The sequence below is a fragment of the Thamnophis sirtalis genome, unplaced genomic scaffold (assembly GCF_051295495.1).
Source record: "Thamnophis sirtalis isolate CommonGarterSnake01/CBP01778 unplaced genomic scaffold, rThaSir2_p1.2 scaffold_2, whole genome shotgun sequence".
Classification (NCBI taxonomy): Eukaryota; Metazoa; Chordata; class Lepidosauria; order Squamata; family Natricidae; genus Thamnophis; species Thamnophis sirtalis.
In genome coordinates, this window is record NW_028261382.1 from 95,728,844 (window position 1) to 95,750,724 (window position 21,881).

Sequence of the window (21,881 nt, forward strand, 5' to 3'; positions counted from 1 at the left end):
AAGAGGTTCCATAAATCTACAGTGCCGTTTAGAACCGGTTCTAGCTCACTCCCCCCTCCCGTCTGCACATCATCAAGACGAGGAGGAATTCTGGGAGTTGAAGTCCGCAAGTCTTAAAGCTGTCAAGTTTGAACACCCCTGGGTTTTTTTTCCCTAAAGGGTTAGGGGTGCAAGGGTCTTATAACTTGACAGCTTTAAGACTTGCAAACTTCAGTGCCAGAGTTCCTGAGCCAACATTTTGGTTGCTAAGTAAGAGCGTTGTTAAGTGAGTTTCACCACATTTTACAAGTTGGCCATGCCCACTCAGTCACATGGCTGGCAAGCTACTCCCACCCAGTCACATGGCCAGCAAGCCACTCCCACCCAGTCACATGGTCGGCAAGCCACTCCCACAATAGCAATAGCAATAGCAGTTAGACTTATATACCGCTTCATAGGGCTTTCAGCCCTCTCTAAGTGGTTTACAGAGTCAGCATATCGCCCCCAACAACAATCCGGGTCCTCATTTCACCCACCTCGGAAGGATGGAAAGCTGAGTCAACCTTGAGCCAGTGAGATTAGAACCGCTGAACTGCAGATAACAGTCAGCTGAAGTGGCCTGCAGTACTGCACCCTAACCACTGCACCACCTCGGCACAAAGCATGCCACACCTACAGAAGAGGTTCTAAACATTTTTGAAACCCACCACTGCCTAAGACCCTCCCAAGAAGGTCTTTTTCTCCTTCTTGCTGATCCATTCCACCCTCCAATTCAGATGACTGCAGCTTCCACCTTGTTTCCATCTGTCTCTTCCACCCGAATATCAGCACACTCCCTGTTCCTCTTAGCAAGCACGTACACACCCACCCTTGCTCAAACACGCACACACACACAATATAAATATTCATTGAAATTATAGAAACTGATCATCACCAAGGTTAGAAGGCAATTCTTATTAATCACCTCATCGGTCCCCTTACATCCAAAGCAACGGAGAATTCATTATCTCTAAGCCTACATTAGCGAAAAAGGTGCCTCATCTCATCTGGATTATTTCAGGAGATGATTGCTCTCTGCTTTCTCCCACCCTTCCAGCCCTCTCGGTTCATCTACCTGGGATACAGGTAGTCCTCGACCTGCAATAATTCATTTAGCGACCATTGTGTTCCGACTTAGGCTTCCCCCAGCAGCACGAAGCCAAGTCCTCGTCCCGATAAACCCCTTTTATTTAATTGACAGTGAATTCCTCTCCAGCAAAGTCTTCCCTCTCCCAGAGTCTTTCAAGATAGTTGATAATCACCGACCTTGATCAAGCTGGGGGAGTGGCCAGGCTGATATCTTTCAGACGCCGCAATACTTGGCAAGAATGCAGGAATGAACTCATTGTCTCCTGCAAACTCCACTTTCGCTCCTCTTTTATTTCCTCTGGGAGGGGCCATTCATCCTCCACCTGTGGCCTTACTCCCAAGTCAACCCTTGTTCTTTAGCTGTTCCCTTCCTCTGGCAACTCTGTGCATGTGCACACTGGGAACAGGCTCCAGCTGTTGGGTTCACTGACAAATGTGCGCACGTCAAAAGCGCGGCGACAAAACCACGGTGAGAAAACCGCGATGTCAAAATCGCACCCACATAGGCTCGCTGACAAAAGAGTGCCGACAGAAGCACGCCATCAACAAACAATGCAAAAACAACATAAGAACCCTAACCCTAAACCTAACCCTAAACCTAACTCTAAATCTAACCCTTACCCTAACTCTTACCTTAACCCTAATCGTGCTTCTGTCGGCGCTCTTTTGTCTGCGCACCTTTATGGGCGCGCTGTCGGCGTCACGGTTTTATCGCCACAGTTTTGTCGGCGCGCTGTTGTCGGGCGTGCATTTGTCAGGTCACGCAGCTGTTCATCTGCCTCACTGATCTCTGACTCTGAAGGCAGCTGATAACTGTCGGACGGCCCTGGCCCCCTCTCTGCCTCCGACACAGAGCCTTCCCCAGACTCCAGGACTGGCCCAGGTTCCTCCCCAACCCTCCTCACTGTCTGAATCTGCTGCCAGTTCCATTGGCCGCTGGTGGGCCACAACACATTGGAAGCTACGATGGCACTGAACAGAGCAAGTTAGGACTATTTTTTCCCCATTTAGGACGGTCACAGCCTCCCCTTGGTCATGGGATTTACATTCAGATGCCCGACAACTGACTCATACTTATGACGGTTGCGGCATCCCATGGTTACGTGATCCCCTTTGGCCACCTTCTTCTGACAGGCCAGGTCAATGGGGAAGCCCGATTTGCTTAACAACCAAGTTATTAATTTAACAATCGAAGGGATTCAACATCGTAAAATGGGGCAAAACTCACTTTTTCAGTGCTGTTGTAACTTTGGTCACTAATTGAGCTGTTGTAAGTCAAAGACTCTCTGTATTTTATAACTGTTCCATTTTTAAGGGGGGTAAATCCAAACTCTGCAGGCCATCTTCTTTTTAGAATGGAGTAGAGTGGAGTGGAGTGGAGTGGAGTGGAGTGGAGTGGAGTGGAATGGAATGGAATAGAATAGAATAGAATAGAATAGAATAGAATAGAATAACAGAATTAGAAGGGACTTTGGAGGTCTTCTAGTCGAACCCCTTGGTCAGGCTATACCTCTTCAGACAAATGGTTGTCCAATCTCTTCTTAAAAACGTCCAGTGTTGGAGCATTCACAACTTCTGGAGGCAAGTTGTTCCATTGATTAATTGTTCTCACTGTCAGGAAGTTTCTCCTAGGTTGTTTCTCTCCTTGATTAGTTTCCACCCATTGCTTCTTGTTCTACCCTCAGGTGCTTTGGAGAATAGCTTGACTCCCTCTTCTTTGGGGCAGCCCCTGAGATATCGGAACATTGCTATCATGTCACCCCTGGTCCTTTTCATCAAATCAAACTAGATGTACCCAATTCCAGCAACCATTCTTTACATGTTTTAGCCTCCAGTCCCCTAATCATCTTTATTGCACTTCTTTTCTCTCTATTTTGTCCTCTTCCCCCACCCCTTAAAGGTAGCTCCATAGCTGGAACTCGAATTCAACACCCTCTCAACTGGAACCGACCAGTTTTCATCCATCAGACGCTTTAGAGGGGAAACAGGAAAGAAAATGCTTACCAGATTAGTGAAGATGTATGTATAATAGGCTGACACCATTCCCAGTTCAGCTGCCTGTAACGCAGAGGAGATGAGAAATCAAAGCACAGTTAAGTCACAGCCTGACAGATCCTTCCCGCTCTGCTCAATGCCTTCTAACTTGAAACTAAAACTTGGGCATCTCTGAAAAGAGTTGGGAAGTCCAGACAGAAAATGCAAGGGGGGGGGGGTTGCCTTTGAATTCCGCTATTTTCAACGAGGTTTACTGTTAAAAATATTCATGACTGGGAGAGACATGGGAAAAAGGTGAGCCAATGAATAGGCACAGCAACTAATTCAGCCAATGGGAGCTTAAACAGATCTGAGTCTGTGCAGGGAATTGAAACAGAAACTGAAGCAGTCTGCTGCTCTGAGAAGTAAACTAGCACTCTGTCTGGGCTGGTCTGCTGAAATGAAGCTAACTGCTTGTGTTTGCCTGTAACTCTCCTACCTTGTGTTTACTTGGAAGAATCACCTGTTGGTCTTGTACATTTATTCATCTTTTCTTATCTATATAAAGAAATTAAGGAATCCAGCTGAATCAGTTATCTGTGTGTGCTTTCTGGATTTGAATTTTTGCAACAAACTCTTACATTTACCGTTCAGGGGGAAAAAAAAGTCCCCCAGGATACTAAGGATAATGACTTAATGGCCAACTCTACTCTTGGTTCTTGGTTCTGATGTCGGCCCTTCCATGCCGGGTGAATTTCTTCAAACAATATTGCAACCAAGAACATCTCTACTGCTTTAGAGGAGGTTTGAAGGAGACTGGGGCGAGAGCTGTCAGTATTTAATTAGTTTTTTTTCTCTCTCTCTCTCTCTCTGTCTCTCTGTGGGTAGAAAAAGTCCCCTATTCTTCCTCTACAGAGCTCATCCTTTTTTCCTAAGCGCACCGTTGGAAGGAGAACAAATGTTAGGCTCATACCCCCTCCCAAGTCCTTCAAACACCACTTTCCAATTTTGCAACCGCTCACTTCCCCTGGGATGGGAGCAGGACGGCCAGTTTTGAAGTCTGAGAAGAGATAGAAAGTGTCCCGAAGCAAATGATGGCTTCTAATTAAACGTGTTTGTTTCTCTCTTTAGCTCTTTGTCACCTGGATGGCTTTTTTAAAAAGAAGAGGAACAAAAAACATACCGCACGTTTCTGCACCACTGCAGGCAACGGTTTCAAATGGGCTGCACTTAAAAATATATTTGCAAATGCAAATGAAGACTGCCTTCTCTCTCTCTCTCTCTCTCTCTCTCTCTCTCTCTCTCTCTCTCTCCTTCTCTCTCTTCCTTTCTCTCTCTTTCTCTCTCCCTCTTTCTCTCTCTCTCTCTCTATTTTTCTGTTTCTCTGTCTCACTTTCTGTGTGTGTGTGTGTGTCTGTCTCTCTCTATTTCTCTCTGTCTCGCTTTCTCTCTGTGTGTTTCTCTGTCTCTCTGTCTTTCTCTCTGTCTCTCTATCTTTCTCTCTCTCTCTCTCTGTCTCTCTCTATCTCTCTGTTTTTTTGTCTCTCTCTCTCTCACTCACTTTCTCTTTCTGTCTCTCTCTGTCTCTCTCTATTTCTCTCTGTCTCTCTGTCTCGCTTTCTCTGTGTGTGTGTGTGTGTTTGTCTCTCTCTATTTCTCTCTGTCTCGCTTTCTCTCTCTCTCTCTCTGTCTTTCTCTCTCTCTCTCTCTTTGCCTCTCTGTCTCTCTGTCTGTCTCTCTCTCTCACTCTCTGTCTCTCCCTGTCTCTCTCTCTGTCTCTCTCTATTTCTCTCTGTCTCGTTTTCTCTCTGTGTGTGTATGTTTCTGTCTCTCTCTATTTCTCTCTGTCTCTCTGTCTTACTGTCTCTCTCTCTCTCTCTCACTTTCTTTGTCTCTCTCTTTCTGTCTTTGTCTCTCTCTATTTCTCTCTGTCTCTCTGTCTCGCTTTCTCTCTTTGTGTGTGTCTCTGTCTCGCTCTATTTCTCTATGTCTGTCTGTCTTTCTGTCTGTCTGCCTGTCTTTCTGTCTCTCTCTTTCTCTCTCTGTCACTTTTCTGTCTCTCTCTGTCTCTCTCTCTCTGTCTCTCTCTCTCTCACACACACACACACCAACATAGGCATTGGGAGTAAAGTCACAAATTCTGAATATCACTGTAGTTCATTTCAGTTCGTTGCAGATGCACATTGCAGATGAAGGGAAGGCAAAGGGAAACCAGGAGAATGACTGCTTGCATTGGCTTTTCTGGCCGCCGCCCCACGCAGCTCGCTCATATTTATCTGGTTGTCCATTAAGACTCCAAGATCCCTCTCCCAGGCATCCTACGTAGGCATCCCCATATTCTACACAGGAGGCCTCCCTTTGAAACCTGAAAGGTTTATCTGGTAGCTGCTTCGCCTTTTTTTTAAAAAAAAAATAGGAACCCAGATAAAAAACATGGATGAAGCCCAAACCACCTTGGTTTCAGATTTCCTCCCAGGCTCAGGTCAGTAGCTCATGGCTAGATTATGAACACAGGGTTGAGGTTGCTGTTTCCGCAGGTTCCTCGGATGGCAGATATAACGTTGGATTTTGTGTTTGTTTTTTTACTGCTGTGACGTAAAATGAGCTACCTCTTTGTTGCTTTTCCCCACTCTGTTAAATTACCTTTCAGTTCTCGCTGTGCATTTCTGGGCTGGAAGAAAATGCTTCGGGGAGGGTGGTGGGGTGGGGGGGGAAACATTACCGAAGCTCTTCACCTGTTTTTAGGCAAGCTGCAACATGAGCCTGCTTGTTACCAAGGAGCCCGCTCGTCTTATTTTGCCAGCCTCGCCTTACGCCTGTTGACTTTGAGTAATCCAGAGCCCAGCTGGGGAAACACACTTTACTCCTGCCGCGTTTCGTCTCACGGACACACACACACTGTTTGCACAGGGCCACAACTGCCATGGAGAGCCCAAACAGAAGAGGGTGGGGAAAAAAAGGGGGAACACCAAGAAAGATTCCCAGATGGCCAAGGTGATTTCCTGTCCCACCGAGTGCTTCAGATCATGTGAGGTACTAATACCGCTCTATAAAGCCTCGGTAAGACCATACCTAGAATACTGCATCCAGTTTTGGTCATCGCGCTATTAAAAAAGATGTTGAGACGCGTTTTTGGTAGACGGTTTAAGGTAAAAGGTATGGGGGTTAGAGGAACATGATAGCAGTCTTCCAATATTTGAGGGGCTGCCACAGAGAGGAGGGGGTCAAGCTATTTCCCAAAGCATCTGAAGGCCAGACAAGGAATAATGGATGGAAACTGACCAAGGAGAGATTCAACCTGGAAATAAGGAGGAATTTCCTGACTGTGAGGACAATCAACCCATGGAACAGAAGTTGCCTTCAGAAGTTGTGGGAGCTTCATCCCTGGAGGCTTTCAAGAAGAGACTGGACTGCCCTCTGACAGAAATGGGGCAGGGTCTTTTGCTTGGCTGGAGGATTGGACTAGATGACCTCAAGGTCCCTTCCAGCTCTGTTCATCTGTTAATAAATGGCGTAGGGTCTCCTGCTTGGGCAGGGGGTTGGATTAGATGACCTACGAGGTCCTTTCCAACTCTGTTGATCTGTAAAGAACGGAAGTTGCCTTCGGAAGTCGTGGGGGCTTCATCACTGAGAGCTTTCAAGTAGAGACTAGACTGCCGTTTGTCAGAAATGGTGTAGGGTCACCTGCTTGGGCAGGGGGTTGGACTAGATGACCTACAAGGTCCCTTCCAACTCTGTTCATCTGTTAATTATGTGACTCTTTTTAAAGCTGGGAAAGGCAGGCAGATCTGTGTTTTTTCTGCTTCTACCTTTGAAATCAGGTGCGTTCGACTCCAGGGACAGATAATCAAAGAAACACCACCAATTGTTTTCCTTGTCTTGATGGAAACAAGCCTACTAGTGGGTGGAAGCCTAGATGGTTGTGTCAGGCAATAAGGTATTCGTGCCTCTCAGAATCCTCTGGGAGAAGATATGACTTGAAAATAAGATGGCCAAACAGAATGGATGAATAAAATGAGTTTTAAGATTGAGAAGAAGGTAAAAGGTGGGTAAGGTAAGAAGAGAAGCCACCCAGAGTAGTGAAATGAGTGGCATATAAATTTAAGGAAGAAATAAAATATCCGGGTAGCCTTATGACAAATGGAAGAAAACCGGTTTGGTCCAGTGATTTAATGCACCAGGCTAGAAACCAGGAGATGGTGAGTTCTAGTCCCATCGTAGGCATGAAGTCAACTGGGTGACTTGGAGAAAAATCACCAGGAGACAGTGAGTTCTAGGCTTGCTCTAGGCATGAAAACTGGCTGGGTGGCTTTGGGCCAATTACCAGGAGATGGTGAGTTCTGGTCCCATCGTAGGCATGAAGTCAACTGGGTGACTTGGAGAAAAATCACCAGGGGACAGTGAGTTCTAGTCTTGCTCTAGGCATGAAAACTGGCTGGGTGGCTTTGGGCCAATTACCAGGAGATGGTGAGTTCTGGTCTCATCTTAGGCATGAAGTCAACTGGGTGACTTGGAGAAAAATCATCAGGAGACAGTGAGTTCTAGTCTTGCTGTAGGCATGAAAACTGGCTGGGTGCCTTTGGGCTAATTACCAGGAGATGGTGAGTTCTAGTCCCATCGTAGGCATGAAGTCAACTGGGTGACTTGGAGAAAAATCACCAGGGGACAGTGAGTTCTAGTCTTGCTCTAGGCATGAAAACTGGCTGGGTGGCTTTGGGCCAATTACCAGGAGATGGTGAGTTCTAGTCCCATCGTAGGCATGAAGTCAACTGGGTGACTTGGAGAAAAATCACCAGGGGACAGTGAGTTCTAGTCTTGCTCTAGGCATGAAAACTGGCTGGGTGGCTTTGGGCCAATTACCAGGAGATGGTGAGTTCTAGTCCCATCGTAGGCATGAAGTCAACTGGGTGACTTGGAGAAAAATCACCAGGGGACATTAAGTTCTAGTCTTGCTGTAGGCATGAAAGTCAGCTGGGTGGCTTTGGACCTGTCACTCTTTCTCAGCCCACCATGCAAGCTTAAAGTGACAGGCCAATCGGTCAATTCCTATGGCCAACAATGGATCCGTACTTGATTGATCCGTTAATAACGAAGCCTGCAATTGCAGGAAAATGCCAGCAAGAGAGAGAAAAAAACCCCAATGACAAATAGGAATTGTATGTGTCTTCCAAATAACTATATCAAGAACACGGAATGAAGATAAAGAAGAAATGTTAAGATGGAAGAAATTACTACTGTCATTGCTGGGAAGAATCTCTCTAATAAAAATGAGCGTCTTGTCTGGAAGGATGTTTTTTTCTTTCAGACAATACCTGTTTTGACAACGGATGCGCAATTTAAACAAAGGCAGAAGGATCCATCTAAAAGGGTTTGGCAGGGGACATAATAACCACAAGTTAAATATAAAATGTCGCAAGATACAAAAAGGAAAGAGGGGTTTAACCAATTTGAAATTGTTTTCGGCAGTTTACTGGTTGGTTTGGATTGGAGATTGGGGGGTTGGCCGAGGTGGCGCAGTGGTTAGAGTGCAGCACTGCAGGCTACTTCAGCTGACTGCAGTTCTGCAGTTCGGCTGTTCAAATCTCACCGGCTCAAGGTTGACTCAGCCTTCCATCCTTCCGAGGTGGGTGAAATGAGGACCCGGATTGTTGTTGGGGGCGATATGCTGACTCTGTAAACCGCTTAGAGAGGGCTGAAAGCCCTATGAAGCGGTATATACGTCTAACTGCTATTGCTATTGCTATTGCTTTCTTTCCTCTCTACCTCCATCTCTTCCTTTTCTCTCTTTTCCTTCCTTTCTTCCTACCCTTCCTTTCATCTTTCTTTCCTTCCTCCCTTCCCTTTTCCCTTCCTCTCTACCTCCCTCCCTCCTGCCCTCCCTTTTCTCTCTTTCCTTCCTTCCTTCCTTCTTCTTTACTTCCCTTCCTTCTCTCTCTTTCCTTCCTTCCTTCCTTCCTTCCTTCCTTCCTTCCTTCCTTCCTTCCTTCCTTCCTTCCTTCCTTCTGAGAAACAGAAGGCTTTTGGAGTTCAGAAGACCATGTCCCTCTATTCCAAACAAAGAATAATGGATGGGCACTGACCAAGGAGAGATTCAACTAGAAATAAGGAGAAATTTCCTGACAATTAACCCAAACAATTAGCTTCGGAAGTTGTGGGAGCTTCATCACTGGAGACTTTCAAGAAGAGACTGGACTGCCATCGGTTGGAAATGGTGTAGGGTCCCCTGCTTGAGTGGGGGGTTGGACTAGATGACCTACAAGGTCCCTTCCAACTCCGTCAATCTGTTATCTGTTAACTACCTGACGATCCTGATAATGAAGAGACCAGTCCTCTCTTGACCAAGTGTGGCCTTCACAGAGAGGGGGTTCTCAAAAGGACCATTGGTTGAGCCATCCTTTCAAAGAGACTGGATCAGACCAGACCAGACCTTCAACTGCCACAAATATATCAGCTGGTTTTATTCTTTCCCCCAGAAAAATCCCCTGTAAGCATCTCCAGATTAAATGAACCAAATGACGAAGCCAGGGTTTTAAGTAAAATCCATGTGTCACTCTTTCAATCTTGGAGGGCTTTACGCTGGGCACAAGAGGAGGAAACAGCTCCAAGGAAGGACGAGGAAGAGGCGCAGGCCTTCCAAATCTCATTGGTTCTGTCGCTGTGCATTGTGCGACATTGCTATGGCAACCGGATAAAGGAGTAGCCCTCAATACTGAGGATTCATTCAAATCCTTTATTAACTTAGCAGAGAGAGCAAGAGAGAGAGCAGAGAGAGAGAGGGAGCAACTGAGAAACCCCATATCTTGGCTCTGATTTCCCACACTGAACACAAGCCATCAAGGGGTTGCAAACAAAACCCGCCTTTGATTTCGATGCGCAGGCATGCGCAGCCTCTGACGCTCGTCCCGTGAGCTGGGTGCTTAAAACAGTGCTCTGCTGTGCTTAGGAGATGCCGTTCCTTGACCAGCATCCAGACAAAGAACCAGGCAAATATTATTGGCGTTTGGCTTGGCTTCGTGGATGCGAGGCCGCCAGGCCTCTGCACCTGTGTTGACTGATCAGGAGAGCGACTTTGTAGAATAACAGAGTTGGAAGGGACCTTGGAGGTCTTCTAGTCCAACCCCTTGCTCGAGCAGGAGACTCTATGCCATTCCAGACAAATGGTTGTCCAAACTCTTCTGAAAAACCTCCAGTGTTGGAGCATTTACAACTTCTGGATGAAAATTGTTCCACTGGTTAATTGTTCTCACTCTCAGGAAATTTCTCCTTAGTTCTAAGTTGCTTCTCTCCTTGATTAGTTTCCACCCGTTGCTTCTTGTCCTGCCTTCGGGTGCTTTGGAGAATAGTTTGACTCCCTCTTCTTTCTGGCAGCCCCTGAGAAATTGGAACATTTCATATGTCCACAATTCCACAACTTCGGAAGGGAACCGTTCAGTGGTGGGCAAAAACTTTTCGAACCTACTCTGTGGGTGTGGCCTCCTTTGTGGGAGTGGCTTGCCGGCCATGTGTTCTCTCCCTCTCTCTGTCTCTCTCTGTCTCTCTCTCTCTCTTTCCTTCCTTTTGTCTCTCTGTCCCTTTTTCCTTTTTTTCTTTCATCTCTCACTTTTCTTTCTTTCTTTCTTTCTTTCTTTCTTATTTCTTCCTTCCTCTTTTTCTCTTTCTCTTTCTCTTTCTCTTTCTCTCTCTCTCTCTCTCTCTCTCTCTCTCCCTCCCTCCCTCCCTCTCTCTCTCTCTTTCTCTCTCTCTCTCTCTCTGTGTCAGTGGTGGGTTTCAAATTTTTTTGGAACCTCTTCTGTAGGTGTGGCCTGCTTTCCGGGTCCACTGGTGGAAAGTCGCTATCACCCCCCAAAAGGCCCTGCCCATGGATAGGCCAATGTGCATTGAGAAAGAAGTGGATTTAAATGCTTGTTTATACATTGTTTGTTTCGTCCCCCACCCCTTTTCTTGACGGGCTGTTCAGGAACACTGCCAAATCCTTCAAAGCCTGAAGGGCCCACTGCTCTGACTCATAACGAATCTTCGGAAAGGCAAGAAAACAATATATTGTTTTTCAGAACTAGCGGAGAAAATAGGAAGTCGGGGAGAGAAAATGACTCCCGATGTAGAACAGGACGTTCTCAAAGATTAGAAAGCTCAACTATTTTGGGACAGATGGAAGTTTATGCCATGATCTTTGGATTTTTGGTTTTAGACTTGACCCCATAATCCCTTGTAGGTTGGAGTCTGGGCAGTGGTGGGTTGCTTATCCCGTTCCAACTGGTTCGGTTGGAATGGGGCCGGCGGCGTCCTCGTGCACGCGCGCAGTTCACACATGCGTCGTAGCGCCTGCGCGATGCTCCAGCTGCTCGTGGAGAATCGCACAGGTGCTGTATGTGCCATGCGCCTGCGTGGAAGCGCAGAATCCTTTAAAGACTGGTAAGGAGCATGGGTGGGCGGGTGGGCCCTTCGCCGTTCCCGGAAGTTACTTACTTCCGGGTTCGCCGACCAACCGGTTCGCGGGGACCGCCGTGAACCGGTTGAAACCCACCCCTGAGTCTGGGCAACTGGCCAGATGCTTTTCCTGTTGCCAATGCGGAGTTTTATTCAGCAGGTATATTTTCATTGCGCCCAGACAGAGAGAAAAATCTGTGCCTCTATCTAGGATCAAACTCACAGCCTCCTGATTGTGAGGCGAGAGTGCTACCTCTAGGCCACGGCATCCCTCCATTTCACGTGAGAACTATCCCAATGTATACGTTCTGCCCATTCCTTAATTTCCTGAACCCAAATTCCAAACATGCAAATGTTTGGAATCCTAACCTTGCAGATTAGCTATTAAGCATCCCCTATTCTTACCTTCTTGAGGATCACGTGGGACATGGAAGCATTAGCATGAACAATGATGGTGGCAGTTTTGTCATCCCTGATCTCTTTTAGCAATGGTGTGGGATCCCAGCTTTCATCCAACATCCGAACGGAGAGAGTTTCCTTCGAGATAAGGAACTGTCGGAGCAATTTCTCTAGGTTTAGAAGGCCTGCAGGGGAGAGGGACACAGATTCAATATGAAGTTTCATCCATCGGCAACCTTTCCACGCCCAAAATGATTACAAGTAAAGGTTCCCCTCTCACATACTAGTTGTTCCTGACTCTAGGGGGCGGTGCTCATCTCCGTTTCAAAGCCGAAGAGCCAGCGTTGTCCGAAGACGTCTCCATGGTCATGTGGCTGGCATGACTAAACACCGAAGGCGCACAGAACGCTGTTACCTTCCCACCAAAGGTGGTTCCTGTTTTTCTACTTGCATTTTTTACCTGCTTTCGAACTGCTAGGTTGGCAGAAGCTGTGACAAATAGCGGGAGCTCACTCTGTTATGCAGCACTAGGGATTGGAAGGATTGATATTCCTTGCAGACAGCTGGTCATTTGCATCCTTTTAGAGGGTCGTTGAAGCACTTGGAGGTCTATCAGTGTCCTCAGGGTCACCTGAGTGGTGCAAATGGTTCCTGTCGTCTGCAATTTTTCCCCCTCTGGAAATCCAATTCTACTCCCACACCATTCAAAGGATGTTCATCCCAAATTGTATAGCTAAAAGTCTTTCTAAAAATTGGAGACCACAGGAAGGGGCACCAGTCAGGTGACCCTGAGGAGACAGATAAACCTCCAAGTAGCCTCAATGACCCTCTAAAAGGATGCAAATGACCAGCAAATGTCTGTAAGGAATATAAATTCTTCCATTCCCCACTATCCTGTCAGAGCTGAAGAAGCTTCTTGGGTGAGAAGCGAAACGTCTTCAAAAGGAAAAAAAAACCAGGAAAGTCCAGTTGCTTCCTGAAAAAAGCACCTTTGGGACAACCAGGACTTGGAGGACTGAGAATTTCTACAAAGAACATCACTATTTTTGATATCCACAGAGAACTATCTGTAGGATTTTGTAAGAACTACACACCAACCTGGTTCGATTAAAACTTGCTCCTTCAGGGAAATTTTGATATCAATGATAGCTATACTACTATTGTGCTTTTCCCCCAGGATATTGATTCCCTTGCTTCTTAGCTTTGCCTGCACATCTGGAATTCCCTTGATGGCCACCCATCCAATTATTAGCCAACTAAAACACTGCTTAGCTTTTTTATTATCAACATGCTCTCAAAACTCAAATTCCTGTACAGGCTAACTAACAAAACATAGCAGGCTTTATTTATAATCTTCCTTCCCAGAAGCCACGTCTCCTTTAAATCCCACAGAACAACCTTCCCCAGCCTGCTACTGAACTCTACAGATGTGCAGGGACCCCTGGAAACAGCTGGAAAGTTCCAGATTGGAAAATCGATCACAGGGCGATAACAATGGGACCACAATGTTAAGGTTGCTATCGTGGCCATTATTTCCTCTTTTTTACTGTTTATCTCGGTGTGAACCAAGAAAGATAACCTCGTAATTCTTCTTTCTCTGGTCTATTTATTGGTCTTTTTCTGAAATTGCCCCCAGGTTCCCAAGTACATTCTCCGTGCCAGTGTTGAGACAATTGCAACAAATCATTTCAGTTTTTAAAAAAAATAATAAACCAAACTTCTGACTGTTGTACAATCCAGCTTGAGCAATCATCCTAAATTGAACGAGGATGATTGATCCAAATCTCGACTAACAAATGCTCTGTCTTACACATTGGCAACAAAAATCAGAACACCAAATACCAAATGAGTAGACACAACCTCATAGACCAGTGGTTCCCAAACTTGGCAATTTTAAGACTTGTGGACTTCAACTCAGTCAGCAGAGCTGGCTGGAGAATTCTGGGAGTTGAAGTCCACAAGTCTTAAAGTTGCCAAGTTTGGGAACCACTGTCGTAGACAACCCTCAGTATGTCAAGGACCTTGGAGTACTCATCTCAAACGATTTAAGCCCCAGAGCTGATTGTAACAGCATTGCCAACAAGGCATTAAGAGTTGTTAACCTAAGTTTGCAAAGATCCTTCTCCAGTAACATTGTACTGCAAACTAGGGCATACAAAACCTTTGCCAGACCAATCCTCGAATACAGCTCGTCTGCCTGGAATCCACTCTGTATATCGGACATTAATACGATTGAGCATGTCCAGAGGTATTTCACAAGAAGAGTCCTTCACTCATCTGCTCACAACAGAATCCCTTATGCCACCAGGCTCGAAATTTTGGGCTTGGACAACCTAGAATTGCGCTGCCTACAGTCTGACCTAAGCATAGAGCACAAAATTGTCTGCTACAACATCCTACCTATCAAGACTACTTCAGTTTCAATCTCAATAATACACAGACAAACAATAGATACAAACTCAAAGTAAACCGCTCCAAACTCGATTGCAGGAAATATGACTTCAGCCACAGAGTGGTCAACGCCTGGAATGCTCTACCTGACTCCATTGTTACATCCTCAAACCCCCACAGCTTCAGCCTCAAACTGTCTAGTGTGGCCCTCACCCCATTCCTAAGAGGTCCATAAAGGGGGCGTGCATAAGTGCACCAGTGTGCCTTCCGTCCCTGTCCTACTGTCCCGTTTATTTGTACTCATTCCCTTTGTTCATGTCCATGTTTTTACTCATACCTGTTATCTTGTACATGTTTGACAAACCAAATAAATAGATAAACGATGTTTCTTAAACTAGGGAGTGGAATTAGTGCCAAAGGGGCAATTTGTTTGTTTGTTTGTTTATTTAATTTGTATGCCGCCCTATTCCCGAGAGACTCAGGGCGGCTAACAACCAGAGGGGAAGGGGGGGATACAAACAGGAAAACAAAAGACGGACAAATTAAAACACAGCAACAGTCGCAACAATTCAAGTGGGGCTGGAAATTCATCAGCCCCAGGCCTGCCGGAACAACCAGGTCTTAGTGGCTTTGCAGAAAGCTGGAAGGGTGGTGAGGGTCCGGATCTCAACGGGGAGATCTTTCCAGAGGGCCGGAGCAGCCACAGAGAAGGCCCTCCCACGAGGAGTTGCCAGTCGACACTGGCTGGCCGGCGGAATTCGGAGGAGGCCTAATCTGTGGGATCTGATCGGTCGTAGGGAGGTAATTGGCAGGAGGCGGTCTCTCAAGTACCCAGGTCCAACACCATGCAGGGCTTTAAAAGTAATGACTAGCAATTTGGGTGTTTCCGGGGGGTGGGTGGGTGGGTAATGGAACAATTTATAATTGCTTCTTTGTGAAGTGAGGATCACAATTGGGATTGGCCCTCCTGAGGGGCTTGCGTAAAGCAATAGTATCTATGTTTTTGGAGAAAGGGGTTGCATGTGAATAGGATGATGACATTATAGAAACTGGAAAGAGGGCAATTTGGTGAAACAGTTTAAAAGTCACAGCCTGAGAGATGCAGATTACTTCAGACTTCTATTGCTTAGTGGAAGTGTCTCCATCCAACATTGGCAGCTGGGAGACCAGTGGACTTCAACTCCCAGAATTTCCCAGGCAGCCATGTTTGCTGGGGAATTCTGGGTACTGAAGTCCACAAGTCTTCAAGGTGCCATGGATGGACACCCTTGCCTTAAGGCACCTAGTGTAAGAGAAGGACATCCCATATTGTGAGAGAGATTGTTTTCCAACAAAATTGACATCTATGCTCTGGCACGGTATAAAATCCATGAAAGATTGGGCATGAAGTCTTTACATCCCTAAAAAGCAAATAACAAAAATATCTCTTCGCTCCTCGAATCGATGGCTCTGAAAACTATGTGTTTTGCTGATGAACTGCTTTGTGTTTAACTGATGAAAGTTGAAATCACAACAATTTGCTACAGGGGACATCCGAGGAATATCTAATGAAGCTAATAGTTTCTCTCCAATGAATAACTCATGGAGCATTGTTTCAAAAACACAATCTTCCATTTCTTCCCCTGCCTCCCTCCCTCCCTCCCTCTTTTCATGTAGTTCATCGCTTTATTAGAATGGATGGTAATTGATTAAAGCCCACGGTTTTAATTTTGTAATAAATGAGCCTATAATCAATCATGTTAATCAATAGAGATAAAGCTTGCAGCCATGGAATAAAACTTTGCAGCTTTGGGGAAAATCTTTTTTAATTTATGTCTGTTGTTATTTGTAAAATCTCTAGGAGGGCATATAGACAAGGCTCTGGTTTTCCTCGTTGCAATGGAGGGCTGTGAAAGTTGGACCATAAGGAAGGCTGAGCACCAAAGAATGGAGGCCTTTGAACTCTGGTGCTGGAGAAGACTCCTGCATTGAGTCCCTTGGACTGCAAGGCCATCCAACCGATTAGTCCTAGAGAAGATCAACCCTGACTGCTTTTTAGAAGACTAGATCCTGAAGAGGAAACACAACTCTTTTAGCCACCTAATGCGAAGGAAGGACTCCCTGGAGAAGAACCTCATGCTGGGAATGATTGAGGACAAAAGAAGAAGGGGATGGCAGAGAATGAGGTGGCTGGATGGAGTCACCAAAGCAATCGGTGTGAGCTTCAATGGACTCCAGAGGATGGTAGAGGACAGGAAGGCCTAGAGGAACATTGTCCATGGGATCGGATGGGTCGGACATGACCGCAACTAACAACCACCACTCCAAACATGCCTTGCCTTGTTTGATTGGATTATCCTTTCAAACCTGATCCCTTCATAATTAGAAGTATCCAGTGATGGGATTCAGCCAGTTCAGGCGAACTGATTGTTAAATTGCTGGCTGGCCCTGCCCCTTCCTGCCCTGCCCCTTCCAGAAGTCCCTCCATTTTTGCTCCCAGAGTGTGCAGGAGGCCGAGTGCTGCCTGTCACACCCTCTGGCCATGCCCACCATGGCCACGCCCACCCAGCCCATCATTAGGGCAGAGAACCGGTTGTTAAATTATTTGAATCTCACCAGAGGTGGGTTTCTATGTTCTCACTGGTTCAGGTGAACTGGTAGGGGTAATTTGGCCAGGGTCGCAGAACCGACAGCAACCCAGGCTGGCCATGCCCCTGAACCAGAATGCCCCAGTCTCTGCTGCTGTTGCTGGCATTTTTTTTTAGCTTTTCAAGGTCTTTGCGCAAGTGCTGAGAAATTAACAGTGAACAGCACATGTGCATGCAACATACATCTGGTGCGTGCATGAGCAAAGCGAACCAGTACCAATACTGGCAGGAACCCCACCCTTGAATCCCACCACTGGAAGTATCACTTTGAAATCCTCATTGAGGAAGCTCCTTCTAGGTAGCCCTGCTTGCTAAAAAGCTACAATCCTTCCCCAGCATGGATAACCCGTCCTTAGCTAGCATGACCCCCCGCTAAAAATTCTGGCGTTGAGATCTATACAGTCACAGCACTTCAAAATCAAGGAAAGCTGCTTTTAATTGGGCTGGGGGAGCCTTCTGATACATAGCAAAATTTGGGAATGGCGATCTGGGCATCGAAACAGCAATGCTATCTTAAGATGAAATAATTAACAGATTTTAAGGGTGATAAACACATGCTGTTCCTCCTACGGAGTCTGGCCTCCATTTATCTTTCCTTTCCCTTGTTTCTCTCGTGCCATATGTCCCCAGATGAAGCCAGGATCTGTGTCATATTATATAACTGCATCCAGGTTTTCAAGTCCTTCTGCTGTCTGCTGGAAAGGACAAGATGGTTACTATCCCGTTACGTAGAGCCAGTGACCCACACGCTCTCCGACCTACCCTTTAATCAGCCAGTCCAGGAGGCAACTGGACTTTTTTCTTTTGAAGGCGTTTCACTTCTCATCCAAGAAGCATCTTCAGCTCTCTTGGATGAGAAGCGAAACATCTTCAAAGAAAGAGCAGAAAGTCCAGTTGCCTCTTGAAAAAAGCATCTTTGGGACAACCACGACCTGGATGATGGAGAATCTCCACTGATGTCTCCCCTAGTTCCTTCTTTTCATCAGACTAGACATACCAAGTTCGTGCAACTGTTCTTCGTAGGTTTTAGAGCCAAGGTGGCGCAGTGGTTAAAGTGCTGTACTGCAGCCACTTCAGCTGACTGTTATCTTCAGTTCGGCGGTTCAAATCTCACCGGCTCAGGGTTGACTCAGCCTTCCATCCTTCCGAGGTAGGTAAAATGAGGACCCAGACTGTGGGGGCAATATGCTGACTCTGTAAACCGCTTAGAGGGGGCTGAAAGCCCTATGAAGCGGTATATAAGTCTAACTGCTATTGCTAACTGCTATTTAGCCTCCAGTCCCCTCATCATCTTTGCTGCTCCTCTCTGCACTCTTTCTAGAGTCCCCACATCTTTTTTACATTGTGGCGACCAGAACTGGATGCCGTATTCCATGTGTGTTCTTACAAAGGCGTTATAAAGTGGTAGTAACACTTCATGTGAATGACTTGGTAGTTAGAACCATCCCTGCCAATAATGTGGCCCAGTATTGTGTTAAAATAATGAAGGGGAATAGTAATAAGGACATACTAAATATTACTATACTATATGATGCCTTTGTATACTTGCATGCTGTGAATATTTGTTTCCTGCAACACGTATATGTTATGCTTTTTGTTATGCCTGTTATGTCCTTTGTAGATGTAACACGAATATGTTTGTATTTCCTGCAACTAAGGAAAAATGCTGTTATTGGAGCCTGTAAAGTACCTGGCATTTGTCAAAACCTATAGCAATAGCAATAGCAGTTAGACTTATATACCGCTTCATAAGGTTTTCAGCCCTCTCTAAGCGGTTTACAGAGTCAGCATATCACCCCCACAGTCTGGGTCCTCATTTCACCCACCTCGGAAGGATGGAAGGCTGAATCAACCTTGAGCCGGTGAGATTTGAACCGCCGAACTGCAGACAGCAGTCAGCTGAAGTGGCCTGCAGTACTGCACCCTAACCACTGCGCCACATCGGCTCTATGCCTCACCTTTGATCTGTTCCCTTCACAACAGGGGGCCAAATGGCCATTCATGAGGACAGAGGAAAGAGATAAGGCTGATAAGGCTAGTGAGGAGTATTGCAAAGCCAAGATGTTATTTTATGATGTTTCTTTCTGTATAAAAAGGAGTCACGCCTTTCCTGAAGGGTAGGTCTTCCCTGTGTATCCTTGGAGTAGGTTGGGAACAACTGACCATCATCATGTCTTTAAACTTTGATCAAAGGTTAAACACTGGTTGTTATTCCAGCCTCTGTTTAACTCTCATTTTTGGCTCATTGTGACATGGATGTATTCTCAAACTTTTAGGGGTCTCAACGTATTCTCGAACCTTACATTTGGCATTTTTGAGCTTACCGTATTTTTCAGAGTATAAGACGCACCGAGTATAAACCGCACCAAGATTTCGAAGAGGCAAATTTAAAAAAAAATATTTTTTGCACTCTCCGGACCTCCCAAAAACGGCCCGTTTTTCGTGAAAACAGGCCCATTTTTTGTCAAAAAAAAAGGGCATGCATAGCCTTTAGGAGGCTTGTAGAGTGCTCCTAGGGGCTGGGGGGGGGCAAAATTGAGCAAAAAACGCCCCTTTTTTTCCTCATTTTTCTCCCCAGCCCCCAGGAGCACTCAGGAAGCCTCCTAAAGGCTCTGCATGGCCATTTTTGCAAAGGGAGCAGGGTTTCCAGAGGCAAAAAAATGATGTATTCAGTGTATAAGACGCACCCAGATTTTCAACCTCTTTTTTGAGGGAAAAAGGTGCGTCTTATACTCTGAAAAATGCAGTAAACGTATTATTATTAGACCTTACACTATACGTCTACATTTTTATTAAAGTTTTCAATTTTTTTTAAATTTAAAGGAATAAATTTTCCCCTTTGTAATTCCCACATTTTTGACATGATCTGAGACAAATATCTGGGCTGGCCAGTTAGGCTGTGAAATGTACAGAAGCAAAACCCAGAGGCCTCACAGAATATAATCAAAACTTTGGATTTCCCCTGCCTGCGCGACAATTGAAGTCACAAAAACTAGCCCAAGCGTGCCCTAAAGCGAAGGAATATAAAAGGAAAGGAAAATCATAGCACGGTGTTTACCAGCCTGTCTACCCAAGTCTCTTCCTGTCGTATTGGTATATGGCTCCTTCCCTTCCCATTATACCTGGATGCGAACCCATTTGAGGATTAATCGCACGGCAATAGCAAAAGTACAGAATTTATTTCGCAAGTGGTGGGATTTAACAGCACACAAGAGGCCCCCCCTTTGTCACTTAAGCATCACTTAAGCTGTCAAAATTCGGCTCAGCCCTGTTCAAGTGGGTAGGTTTAAAGACCCCCCCCACTGTTCCCATCGCTCCCCTTTTTAGCCTTTGATATAAAGTAATGTATATTTTAGGGATACCTTGTGCAACCAGCAATCTTTTGTGATTCCCTCCACTGGAGGCGAGAGGCATTTAATGCTGAAAAGTCGAGCGAGAGGAAGTGTGTATGATTCCATTTTGCTGTTGTGGTTTGCTGGCAGCCAGCGGTGCAGGCAGCAAAATCGGACAGTGAGGAGGTTGGGGAGGAACATGGGCCAGTCCTGGGGGCTGAGGAAAGCTCAGACGAGGGCTCTGCGTCGGAGGCAGAGAGGGAGCTAGACAGTAGTGAGGCAGAGGAACAGCTGGAGCCTGTTCCCAGTGTGTGCATGAGCAGAACTACCAGAAGACAAGAACAACTAAGAAAGCAGGGTCGACTTAAGAGTAAAGTCACACCTTGGGGGCGATTGGCCCATAGGAAACAAATAAGGAGCGAATGGGGAGTGGGCTTTTGCAGGAAACAATTTGGTCATTTCAAGAATGGAAAGTTCTGCTTGTGATTATAAGAGACTCTGTGCCAAGTTTTGCCTTGCCCTGCTTATGGAACTAGTTATCTGGCAGCTCTCCAAACGAGATAAGGTTCGTGTGGATAAACATTCCTCTGAAAGACTGTTTGCCAAGCCTTGCTGACTGTGAATGAAAGGAATTCACAGTCGTGTAAATCAAAGGGGTTTTGCCGGGACCAAGACTCTGCTTCTTGCTTTCTAAGGAAGCCTGGCTCAGAACAGTTGCTCCGATTTTCTCTTTTAAAGGCCAAATGGATGTTTGAAAAATAGAAACAACACCAACAACACCCTCACTTCCCCAATAAATCGGCCCGACTCCTCTTCCTAAATGGATGAAAACTGCTCAGTTTTGAGAGGGAGGGAAGCTTCTCTTCTTCCCCCTCCTCAAATTCCAGCTGCTAAAACTTCCTGCTTTCCCATCGCCTCTATTCCGGTTTTCTCTCCTGACCTTGTTTACGGCCCTTCTTTTGGTCGGCAGCAATTAAGCCGCTGGCTGGATCGGCCGGCTAAGAGCCATCCATGCATGCAGTAATAAATGGAAGGGGAAAAGACCACAGTTTTTATGGTGATTGGTAGCATTGGAAGGTTCCCCCTTTGACCTTTGCTAATTTGATTTCTGTTCTCCATTCCCCCACTCCAAATGAAATCAGACCCTACTCTGCGCATACATACTACTAGGGAGATGGGGAAACAGTGGTGGGATTCAGCCGGTTCGCACCTATTCGGGAAAACCGGTTCTTAACTTTCTAAGCAGTGCGGAGAACCGGTTGTTGGAAGAAATCTCCTTTGGTTTTTCTCCACTTTGCAGGGCTAATCCTGTAAGGAAGGCAGGAAGGAAACATTCTGGTGTTGTTTCTAGCTTAATCGTTATTGTCCTGCTTACAGAAACTGCCTCTCCAGTTAACCCTTGTTACATTGTAACAACTAAGGCGAAGCGCCCATCGACCTGAGTGATGTTGAGTTGGCCATGCCTACTCAGTCACATGACCAATGATCCCCGCCTACCCAGAGTAAGGCCACAGGTGGACGATTAATGCCCCCTCCCCGAGGAAATAAAAGAGGAGCGAATGGGGAGTGGAGTTTGCAGGAGACCATTAGTTTTCATTGGTCCGTGACTCTCCGAGGCTCCTTG

General features: G+C 46.0%; 1 protein-coding gene across 1 annotated transcript in view; it reads right to left on the reverse strand.

The window, feature by feature from the left end:
* Positions 1 to 21,881, reverse strand: part of GRIK4 (glutamate ionotropic receptor kainate type subunit 4) — a 378,863-nt gene that overhangs the window by 103,031 nt on the left and 253,951 nt on the right. The window contains exons 6-7 of the mRNA XM_087706418.1: positions 11,914 to 12,092; positions 3,112 to 3,165 (exon numbers count right to left, since the gene is read on the reverse strand). Coding sequence (XP_087562544.1) covers positions 3,112 to 3,165; positions 11,914 to 12,092 — 233 coding nt within the window. The remainder of the gene's footprint in view (positions 1 to 3,111; positions 3,166 to 11,913; positions 12,093 to 21,881) is intronic.